The 12,266-nt window shown below is 35.6% G+C and overlaps 1 protein-coding gene across 6 annotated transcripts in view; it reads right to left on the bottom strand.

Annotated features, from left to right (window-relative positions):
- The window catches only part of ADAMTS6 (ADAM metallopeptidase with thrombospondin type 1 motif 6), a 299,671-nt gene that overhangs the window by 170,717 nt on the left and 116,688 nt on the right, over positions 1-12,266 (bottom strand). For 5 of the 6 annotated variants that reach the window (XR_015248856.1, XM_086699957.1, XM_025924199.2 and 2 more), the window contains exons 7-8: positions 7,929-7,972; positions 3,705-3,810 (exon numbers count right to left, since the gene is read on the bottom strand). The exons of the other annotated variant lie outside the window; for it this stretch is intronic. Coding sequence is in view for 4 of the 5 variants with exons in the window: in XM_086699957.1 (XP_086556083.1) it covers positions 3,705-3,810; positions 7,929-7,972 (150 nt within the window). In the remaining variant the exon portion in view is untranslated. The remainder of the gene's footprint in view (positions 1-3,704; positions 3,811-7,928; positions 7,973-12,266) is intronic. 6 annotated transcript variants of the gene reach the window in all.

Here is a 12,266-nt window from a genome sequence, read left to right as displayed (position 1 = left end):
GGTGGAGACTGACTATAAAAGGGAATAAGGGGACTTGTTCAGGTAATGGAAATGTTGATATCTTGATTATGGTGGTGGTTAAACGGTTATATACATTTGCCAAAATTCACTGATCCATACTCAAAATGTATGCATATTTATTGTATGTAAATTATACCAAAATAATGTTTTAAAATGTACTCATGGGAAAGCAAACTCTTCCAGAAAATAGAATACTTCTTCACTCATTTATAAGACTAACATTATTTTGACATCAAAACTAGACAAAAAGCATTAAAGTCCCAAATACAGTCTCAAATATTAAGAATCCCTCAGTGTATGTTAATTATTAGCCTTCTATTATGAAAGTAGAGCCCTAATCAAGCATTTAGAGACAACCTAAGTACTTGCAACAGGAGAAGGCAAGTTCAGATAAAAGAAAATAGTAATAAGAGCTTCCTAATACAGGTAGCCTAATTTACCATTTTGTCATGAAGTCTGCCACATTTCTCCTTAAAAAAAAAAAAAAAAAAAAAAAAAAAAATCATCTCCTAACCAATCTTCTATATCCCTATTGGTAAGACCAAACATTGGTACTGATTTCCAAAAGCAAGGCCAATAAACACCTGCAGCTTTTGCTAAAACATTTAACACTTCCATAAATTCTCTCAAAATCAGAGTTATAGTTCATTAAATCATGATTAATTAATAAATGGGTTAAGTTAATGAAAAGATCTATGATCTTAGGACCTATTCTTTTTTGTGAGAAAATATCAGACATGTAAAATAGTAGAAAGAGTGGCATAATGAACTCCCATTCATACATTTTCAAGATGATAAAATTCAAGATGCTATTCTTGCCTTATCTTTCTCTTTTTCATTTTCTTTTCAAAGTAAATCTCAGACATCCTGTCACTCAGTCCTGCATATTGAAATATGCATCTCAAATAACTATGACAATTTTTAAGATCTTTTTAAGATTATTTATTCTTATACCATGTGGAAACATCAGACTTTTCTCAACATAAAGAAGTCTGGTTGAATTCTTGCCACCCCCTTTCAACATCATAATTTTTTCAATTGCTGAAATTTTTTCAATTTTTTCAATTGCTGAAATCTATGGCAACTAGTTTATTAACAAAAAAATATTTCAATGAACATTCATTTCTATAAGGTTCATTAATTGCCTTTGGCTTATAGCTACATTACAGCTAGACATGTTACTTAAATATTGCATAAACCTCAATCTTTCTTGTTTTCACAAAGCCATGGAGAGAAATAAAAGTGGTCACTAATTCAATTCCCGTATGGTCCACCCCCCACCCCCACCAATAAAAGTGGTCACCAAGGCCTACTCAAGGAAAAATTTGTCCCATAGCTGTTTAAAATGGATATTCTATACCTACACAAGTATACAGTGGGTGCAAAACCATATTCTACACAATGTAAATAATACATTGAAAATCTTCAGTCTAGTGATTCAATGAGGGCACTTCTCAATAATTTATAGTCAAATATTCTTCACTGTGATGAACCTGCAGATATTGTTGCATCACTTACAATCCATCCTACTAAATGATACAAGTTATAAAAATTCAGCACACTCTAACTGAAAACTATACCTGATATATTTACCATGGCTGTTGCTTTCTTTCAGGAAGAATAGGGGATTGTATTTTAGTGATGCCATGAGTTGTGCCAGAGTTGACTTGCTAAGTTCCTTAAAGCTAAGCCCAAGATCTTAAAAACAAGTCAAGGGATCTCCATCCATGAAATAGATTTTCCTTAAGTGACCAAATAATAATTTGTTACATTGAAAAAGATATGTTAGATATATCCCGCCTCATTGTCTGGGGAAAAGGGAATAGAGGAAACTGACCCATTAATCAACTGGACATGGAAAGATAGCTGATTTTTAGTTTGTCAAATAACATTTTTAAATGGAAGAATTTCTTCTGGCTCTCAACATAAAGCATTTTGTAGATTCCCCACCTCCTCATTTTTTAGCAGTTGCATTATCAAACAAGAATTAGTTGCGAAATAAAGTTATTCCAGAGCATATAAATCTTAAAAGGTATATTGATACTCTACTTCTCTTTCATAATCTTCTACATAAGGTACAAACCATTCATCTTACAAAGAATTAGAAGGAATTACCCAAGAGGCCAAAAACAACAAAAAGGACTCTAGGAATTCTGACAGAGAAGGTCAGTTAGAATCTTCATCTTAATAAAAGATACAAAGAAAGATAAACCCTCACTTCAGCTATTAAGTACATACAAGAATGAGCCTTACAATGCATATGCTGACACTGACTAATTTATGACTGCATGTGGAAATGGTGCTCCCATACATACATAATTTATCCACTGTATGTTACTTGTCCTAACCTTTCAATGTAATTGAATCTAACGGAACCTATTAAATTCAGTCTGGTTGCATAAGATTATGACAGTCATTAATGAGCCAGAGTTTTAAGTGCGTTGAAGATAAACTGACTGGTTCAGAGGCTTTCGCCTTTTGTACTCCTGCTGTTTATTGCAATGGAAACTAGAATACCAATATTTTTAAGACTTCATTAAAACTGTAATACTGACTTTTCCTCATGTCTGAATCAAGTTAGGTTTAAACTTGCTAGTCACTTGCATTTACATAAATCAACACTAATTTGGTATAATTTAAATTGCAATCTTCAAAATAATGCAACAGACTGACTCAATTTCACTCTCCACTTTGAAAAAAAAAAATAGCTGAACTACAGATTTATCTTAGGAATGACCTCTGAGGCAAGTGTATAATAAACATTCATTTCTATTTGTTCTTCTTTTCCCCCATCCATTTCTCTACCAAAGAAGTAGACTGTAAAACTTAAATCATACAAATGTCAGGAGTTCCTGCAAATAGGCTGCTTGTTTCACTTAAAACTGTTTGACTATCCTTTTACAGTTTTCAAATTTCTCTCCTTCTACATGAGCAGGCTTTTACATTTACTACTGCCTGTTGCTTGAAATAAACAAAGTAAGGATTTTACTGCTATGTGTGTGTATTCAGGGGGAAAGCCATAGGACAGTTTGGGGCACAGATTTATTTAAAGCAAATATTAAAAACTCCAGAGCCTCCTAAAAAGTTATGAAAATGATGTCTCACTGCTCTCTGTAACATCAGTTTTGATTGTGTGTGTGTGTGTGTGTGTGTGTGTGTGTGTGTGTGTGTGTGTGTATTTCAGTGACATACAAGTACACCTGAAAACACAAGTTACACAGCATCAATTGCACAAACTTTATGTCTGGAAAAGGTATGTTCACAGCTGTATGAAGAGTGAAAAGTCAAAGCAGACTTTATGGTAGCAGTGTCAATAGTGATTTTAAAATATATAGGTATTGTCACTTAATGAAAAAACAGATCACTTAAACAATTTAACTTGGAGGAACTAGGTGATGAGCAGACCATGCTAAAGGTAAATTATTTCAAATACATGTAACAAAAGTTAAGTGTGGTGCATTCACCACTCTAAAACTATGGGTCATTGAACCATAAAGATTATTTAACAAGTCTCCAGTTCTTAAGATGATTTATCTCAACACCCCAAATGATAACATTCTCTATTGAAATCAGACAAAAAGGCAGTAAAATACGGTTGAGCACAGGCGTTCCACACAGTAGTTATGAGTTGCTCAAAAGAGTGGAGTTCTAAAATTTATTTTGATTTTCTTAAACTCACTCACTTGTGACCAATCTCATGTGCAATGGTAAAAGCTGAACCCAGGCCAATGTCTTCATTAATGCTGCAGCTCCTTTCAGGCTCACACATTCCAGCCACAGAGGCCAAGCCTGAATAAACAGAAGGAGACACAAAGGGTCAAGCCAAGGTGTTTCAGTCTTAAAAAGCCCATACTTATAAATGCCTGGATTCTTTTTAATAACCTCCATGCACAGAAGGAACAGTTGGCAAAAGGTTAACTTTCTAGTCATTTGCAAAATCACTGGGGGGAGTTTCACTTTGCCGGCTAGACATTAATATTTTTTGAACTGCAGTCAGTGCTGGAAAATGTCTAGACTAGGGGTTAGATTTATAAATTTTACTTCTGGTAACTTGGGACCACCTAGTAACTTGAGCCAGAAGAGGGAATTCAAGAAAGCATTTCTATTTTAACATTCTTTAGGCTGTAGAAAGCAAAATATATCCACATTATTTTTCTAAAGAGATCTGTTTAAGTTTAGTGGGTTCATAAAAATATACAAGCAACTTTTTAGTTACCAAAAAAAGGGAATCCCAAATAATTTTTTAATGACTTTTTTTATAAAAGCAAAAATGAATGATTCAAAAGAGAAAAAGGAGAACTGTTAAAAAATAGGTTTTGCATTTTTTTAATCTTCTGAAATCAGTTCTGGTAGTGACACAACAGTGTCTTTTGGTATTTTAATGGAAAGCAAGTCTTTCACGCACTCAGTGTATTTATCCCTCTTCCATCCCCCTTCAATGCCTTAGTTTTACTAATAAAGCAAAAACTACAGTGTTAACTTGCTGATTTTAGTGAAATGTTATGTTTTCAAGGTATTCCTCCCTTGGGAATTTTGGCCTGTAAAAGCTTTCATATTTACTTCCAAATAAATATCATGCCCTGTGAATTAATACATAACTTTAAAACAGTGCTTAGAAAAAAGAATTTTTGTGTGAAAGATAAAATGTCATGTGTCATAAGGAAACAGATGCCAAATCATATTTAACACATATAGGGATGACAGTTATTTAGAAGAAATTGAAGGAAAAGTAGAAAAAACATTTTATATTTTATATGTTAGTAGTCTACTATCATTACCCAAGTAATAATTATCTCCCCACAAAAAGTGGTTCGAATTCAATTCAATGAATATTTATTGACTGCAATAAACAATGTTCTATGCTAAGTACAATTTCCCAGCTACACTAATTTGGAATAGTAAAAGCTATTCAGTTAATATTTTTACTGACAAGAAAGTTCTAGAAATTGTTTCTCTGTACCTTCTAATATAATATATGAACATAATAGCCACGCTGGAACAAAGTTGAGGTCAGTGTTAGATTACCTAATAGACTGTTTGCTTTTCCTACTGTTTTATGTGGAAGGAGCAGGAGTTGGGAAAGAGGTTGATTTCTGCCTCTCTGAGTTATTATAAATACTAGTGTTATCTTATAGTGTCCTTCTACTGACTTAGAAGTCTTGAGACCTGAAGAAGAGGAAGTAAAAAGAGGTACTAGTTGGGGCAAGGTGACTTGATTTTTTTTCTGTTAATCAAAAATATTTAATCAATGTTACTTCCAAATTCCATTAAGAGAAAGAGAGAGAAGGATAAGGAGAGAAAGAATACAAAAAACGTTTGCTGTAGATTATCTGGCTTTAAGCTATTGAGTTCAATATCATCCATGATATTGGAAGAACAAAGCCACACTGAAAAATGTTTCTGTTTTGAGCTTTATGAAATTTGGCTAAAAAACAATTACAAAGGATAATTATTGTGAAATTAACATTTCTTCTATTTTCCAAAATATATTATTCCATGGGTTAGCTTTTTGCTTGTTGTTATTGTGGTTGTTTGGTCTATGCCATGTGGTAGTATTTTTCTCAATGACTCCCCAAGGTGTATTTGCAAGCACAGATTTACTTCTGTATCTGATAGAAAATTAACTTAGTTGTTCTACTAAAAGAACAACTTTAGAAAGAACATATTTGGGAAATAACTACTAGTTGAAAATGCACAGCTTAATCTTAAGTGAAATAAAATAATTTAGATGTTATTTTTACAACCCCTACAACTTTCTGTATTTCTGTAAAATTGAAGTTGTCAAAGTTCTTACGTGTGATTGTGTTAATAGGGGTTTGATTACTCTTTGGGTCATTTAGATTTCCTCAGTTTGATGGCCACAGTTTGCACCCTTAAATCTACTTAGCCATGTAACAGTTGGTCATCAGAAGTACTAAGCAAGGTACAATATGCAAGTATTAGCATAAAACCAACATGAAAGTTGCCAGAATAACCACCCAAAAAGAAAAAAACCTGATAAATTCTGTACTGATAATATTTTTTCCACATATGAAGGTCAACACATGTAAACATATGCACTCAGTTTTCACCATGACATAATACAAAAAATAATTTACAATGGTTTATAATTTGAAAAATAATTTATACTGAGCTTGAAAATGCATTGACATGTACTAAAGTATTATTGTATTCATTTGAGAAATTAATAAACTATAAAAGTTGGAATACATACTCGGGGGAAAAAAAGAGATGTAGGGTAGAAAAATATCTTGAATCTACTTTGGTAAAAATAACAAGAAAAGTACAGGCAGTGTTATTACTAATATCCTAATAAAGAACATATCTCAATGTAAATAATCTACCTTCAAAAATCAGAATAGAATATGTGTATGTATATGTATACATATATACACATATGTATATCCTCAGAATATATATATACTAGAAAAATACAAGCTCTAGCTTTGAAGCTTAGTGTCCATTGTACCTAAAATTGATTAAGCACTTAGTAAATGCTTTATTGAATTTGAATAATAGAGAGGTTAGGTTAAATAGTATAATTTCTACAATAAGTAATAATACCAGTGCATTTTATAGTACTTCTTTACCAAACATCTTTCTTGAAATGATTTTTACAATATCCCTGCTGCATAAGGGCAGATACTGCTCCTACTTCATAGATAAGGAAATTGAGGAACAAAGTCCTAAATGAAGAGTAAAGGCTAATGCAATGAAACTGTCAAAGCCAGCTGTTAGTTTCCAGTTTAGGGTCCTTTCCAATGAATTACATTGTCTAATTAACCTAAAAACCTAAATCTTTTTGAAGTGAGATCTCTAAGGAAAGACAGCTCTTTTGCCATTATGCTTTGTAACTAGCAAACTTCTCCACTATAAATACTCAAATTGGTTAATTGGGATTTCTTCTTTACCCTTAAATCCCAAGGGAAATGCGGTAGGAGAAGAGTGGAAAGGCAGATAAGAATCAAGACAAGTCTCTATAAACAGGTGGCTTTCTGAACTCCCTAGGAAATTGGGTAACATCTTTTCTCCCATTTCTACTTAAATTTGATCTTCCCAAAATTCTTTTGAGGGGCATAGGAATAGATTTCACAATTGTTCCTTTACATATAAGAAAATTGAGACTTTTCATAGAGACAGTAGAAATTCACCTTCAGGTGCTTAACTTTTGTGTCTGTATAAAGTCTCTATGACACTAAAAAATTTATCATAGAAAAAAAAAGCCTGTTCTTAAAAATAACTCTAGTTGTTTAACAATTAAGTCTAGTTGAAAGCTATCATTTCCCTCCATTTATATTTGCAGTTAACTTTTAACCAGAATGAAGTTATGCTCTGCAACAAAATGTAATTTTTTAAATTCTAAAATACTACAGAAACGCTTTTCAAAAGAACAAATGATATTTGGGGAGCAAAAGAAAGATACTCCTGTCCTCTCTCTCTCCCTCTCTCTCTCTCTTATTTTATTGTTGTTCAGGTACTGAAAATTTCTAATATCCTAATTTATAGGGATATACATGTTCCACAAAATTGCACCGAAGGAAGTACATTAAGAACACAACATCTCCCCCCCCAGTTTTCCCCCTTTCCTTTCCTAGCCTGATATTTGAAGATGCTGTTTGCTTTCCTTTGGTCTCAAATTCCTTGGTATTTTTGGAAAATACATTATAGAGTGGTAACTTTTGATTCAACATGATTGTTTGAAGATTTAGAAACATCTTCTAAGTTGTTTTTAATCATCATTCCACTTGTTTCCTAGTAAGTGACATACCACAAAGGTTAAATTTTTAACAATTTATGGGAGTAATTTCAGATGTGCCAGAAAGGAAAATGACCAAATTAATGATGAAGAGTAAAGTCACTGGACCAAAAAGACAATCTGAACTATCCTCCCTTCATAAAAAACTTACCCAATGTTCCACAGGGCTTATTTTTATAAGTGCAGATATCATATCTATAGAGGAGAAAAAAGAGAGATGAAATTTGTAATCTGATCAAATTTGTAAAATATTTTCGTATATTCATCACATTTCTTTCTTGGAGCTCTGGGTTGTCAGACCACAATCAGTGCAATTATGAGCAGCCAGCTGGAGTGTCGGCATTTTCAGCACTCTGGGGGACACACCGGCTGCACTACACTCGCAGCCTCTGGCTGCAAGCCAATGGGACACCTGCCAGTAAGAAAGAAAGGTTAAAGTGGATTTCTGTAATTGCAAGTTCCAGAAAACCATCTACCATACTGTTTTGAAGCTAGAATAGCTTGTCTGCAGATTGCTACTGCTTCTACAAAAAAGCAAATGAGTGGCTTTTTATCCCCAATCTCTTTGAACCTGCTGGAATATTTTTTTTATTATAGCCACAGATTGTGTTTTATACTGCTGAGCTATGAGAACTATCTGGAGTTCCTTCAACTCTAACACAGGTTCTTGTTTTAAAAAATTAGCCCAATACAGCAATGGGAATAAAATTGATATCACATAGTTTTCCTACTTGCATACCATCAATTTAGCATGTTTAAAATACAAGTATTTTTAAGTGAATTTGCAAATAGTTAAATAAATAGCTCAACAGAAGCTTTCCTAATGTTGGCTGGGCTTACTCTAATGCTATACTGCATATAACTAAATAGAAAATATTAAGTCCATAGGTAATGTTGCATATTTTAAAATACACTACATTTAGAAAGCTAAATCAATATTGATATGAAAACCTATTCTAAGCATTTTTATATATTCTTGTAATCTTTAAAACCAAAAGCATTGCATTTTAAAGTGAGAATAAAAAAGAAATTTAAAAACACTGATCACTTTTATTAGCCTATGTTTTATGCTAGAAATGAAAGCTTTTCAGGTAAAATATAATATTTCACAAGCTACAGGAAAATCCAAGTTATAAAAGCTCTTTGATTGTACATAAATAATAGTCCATAATACTGAGGGAAGGGATTAATAATTAATCCCTTCTTGTTCACCAGATCAAAATGTATTTTCAAGAAACAAATATCACTTTTTTTTTTTTTTTTTTGAAGGAAGATGGCAGCGTAGGAGGATGCTGGGCTCACTGCGACCTGCTGATCACTTAGATTCCACCTACACCTGCCTAAATAACCCAGAAAACCACGAGAAGACTAGCAGAACGGAGTCTCCGGAGCCAAGCATAGACGAGAGGCCCACGGAAGAGGGTAGGATGGGTGGAGACGCATTGAGCGCTACACGGACTGGCGGGAGGGAGCCGGGGCAGAGGGGCAGCCCACCGGCCAAGCAGAGCCCCCGAGTCTGGCTGACAAAAGCGGAGGGGCCAGACGGAGTGTGTTCGGACAGCAAGGGGGACTTAACATCTAGAAGGTTATAAGTTAACAACAGCTCTGCTCAGAGAGAGGGAGGGCTGGAGGACAATGGGAGGGAGAGTTGTTGAGCCCCGGACTACAGAGCGCAGCTTGGCGGGGAACAAAGGCGCTCGCCAGTGCCATCTCCCTTGCCCATCCCCAAGCCAAAATCCCAAAGGGAACCAGTTCCTGTCGGGGAACTTGCTTGCACCACGCAAACACCCAAGGCTGTGCTTCTACGGATCCATCCCTCCGGCGGCGGTTCTGACTCACTGCCGGTGCCGCAGGGCCCTGAAGGAAAAGTGAGCTGAGCCTGCCCCTCCTGCCCCTATGCACCTTGCCGATCCACCCCATCTAATACTACAGATCCCCAGCACCACAAGCCTGACAGTGTGCAAGTAGCCCAGGCGGGCCACGCCACCCCACAGTGAATCCCGCCCCTAGGAGAGGGGAAGAGAAGACACACACCAGTCTGACTATGGCCCCAGGGGTGGGCTGGGGGCAGACAACAGGTCTGACTGCGGCCACGCCCACCAATGCAAGTTATTCAAGACAACACAGGGGAAGTTCCCCCGAAGTCCCGCACCACTGCAGGGACTATCCAAAATGACGAAACAGAAGAATCCCCCTCAAAAAAACCTCCAGGAAATAACAACAGCTAACGAACTGATCAAAAACGATTTAAACAATATAAAAGAAAGTGAATTTAGAACTATAGTCATAAAATTAATCACTGGGCTTGAAAACTGTATAAAGGACAGCAGAGAATCTATTGCTACAGAGATCAAGGGACCAAGGAACAGCCAGGAGGAGCTAAAAAATGCTATTAATGAGCTGCAAAATAAAATGGAGATGACCACAGCTCTGATTGAAGAGGCAGAGGAGAGAATAGGTGGACTAGAAGATAAAATTATGGAAAAAGAAGAAGCTGAGAAAAAGAGAGATAAAAAAAATCCAGGAGTATGAGGGGAAAATTAGAGAACTAAGTGATGCACTAAAGAGAAATAATCTACACATAATTGGTATCCCAGAGGAGGAAGAGAGAGGGAAAGGTGCTGAAGGTGTACTTGAAGAAATAATATCTGAGAACTTCCCTGATCTGGGGAAGGAAGAAGGCATTGAAAGACAAGAGGCACAGAGAACTCCCTTCAGACGCAACTTGAATCGATCTTCTGCACGACATATCATAGCAAAAGTGGCAAAATACAAGAATAAAGAGAAAATTCTGAAAGCAGCTAGGGATAAACGTGATCTAACATATAAAGGGAGACCGATAAGACTAGTGACGGATCTCTCTACTGAAACTTGGCAGGCCAGAAAGGAATGGCAGGAAATCTTCAATGTGATGAACAGAAAAAATATGCAGCCGAGAATCCTCTATCCAGCAAATCTATCATTTAGAATAGAAGGAGAGATAAAGGTCTTCCCAAACAAACAAAAACTGAAGGAATTCATCACCACTAAACCAGCCCTACAAGAGATCCTAAGGGGGATCCTGTGAGACAAAGTACCAGAGACATCGCTACAAGCATGAAACCTACACGCATCACAATGACTCTAAACCCATATCTTTCTATAATAACACTGAATGTAAATGGACTAAATGCGCCAACCAAAGACATAGGGTATCAGAATGGATAAAAAACCAAGACCCATCTATTTGCTGTCTACAAGAGACTCATTTTAGACCTGAGGACACTTTCAGATTGAAAGTGAGGGGATGGAGAACTATTTATCATGCTACTGGAAGTCAAAAGAAATCTGGGGTAGCCATACTTATATCAGACAAACTAGACTTTAAATTAAAGGCTGTAACAAGAGATGAAGAAGGGCATTATATAATAATTACAGGGTCTATCCATCAAGAAAAACTAACAATTATGAATGTGTATGCACCGAATACCGGAGCCCCCAAATATATAAAACAATTACTCACAAACATAAGCAACCTTATTGACAAGAATGTGGTAATTGCAGGGGACTTTAATACCCCGCTTACAACAACAGAGAGATCATCTAGACACATGGTCAATAAAGAAACAAGGGCCCTGAATGATACATTGGATCAGATGGACTTGACAGATATACTTAGAACTCTGCATCCCAAAGCAACAGAATATACTTTCTTCTTGAGTGCACATGAAACATTCTCCAAGATAGATCACATACTGGGTCACAAAACAGCCCTTCATAAGTATACAAGAATTGAGATTATACCATGCATACTTTTGGACCACAATGCTATGAAGCTTGAAATCAACCACAGGAAAAAGTCTGGAAAACCTCCAAAAGCATGGAGGTTAAAGAACACCCTACTAACGAATGAGTGGGTCAACCAGGCAATTAGAGAAGAAATTAAAAAATATATGGAAACAAACGAAAATGAAAATACAACAATCCAAACACTTTGGGATGCAGTGAAGGCAGTTCTGAGAGGAAAATACATTGCAATCCAGGCCTATCTCAAGAAACAAGGAAAATCCCAAAAAGAAAATCTAACAGCACACCTAAAGGAAATAGAAGCAGAGCAGCAAAGACACCCCAAACCCAGCAGAAGAAGAGAAATAACAAAGATCAGAGCAGAAATAAACAATATAGAATCTAAAAAAACTGTAGAGCAGATCAATGAAACCAAGAGTTGGTTTTTTTGAAAAAATAAACAAAATTAATAAACCTCTAGCCAGGCTTCTCAAAAACAAAAGGGAGATGACCCTAATACATAAAATCATGAATGGAAATGGAATTATTACAACCAATCCCTCAGAAATACAAGCAATTATCAGGGAATACTATGAAAAATTATGTGCCAACAAACTGGGCAACCTGGAAGAAATGGACAAATTCCTAAACACCCACACACTTCCAAAACTCAAACTGGAGGAGATAGAAAGCTTGAACAGACCCATAACCAACGAAGAAATTG

The sequence above is a fragment of the Puma concolor genome, chromosome A1 (assembly GCF_028749965.1).
Source record: "Puma concolor isolate L17-30 chromosome A1, mPumCon1.1.hap2, whole genome shotgun sequence".
NCBI lineage: Eukaryota > Metazoa > Chordata > Mammalia > Carnivora > Felidae > Puma > Puma concolor.
The sequence above is the reverse complement of the archived record's forward strand: the minus strand, read 5'-3'. Positions and strand labels throughout refer to the sequence as shown.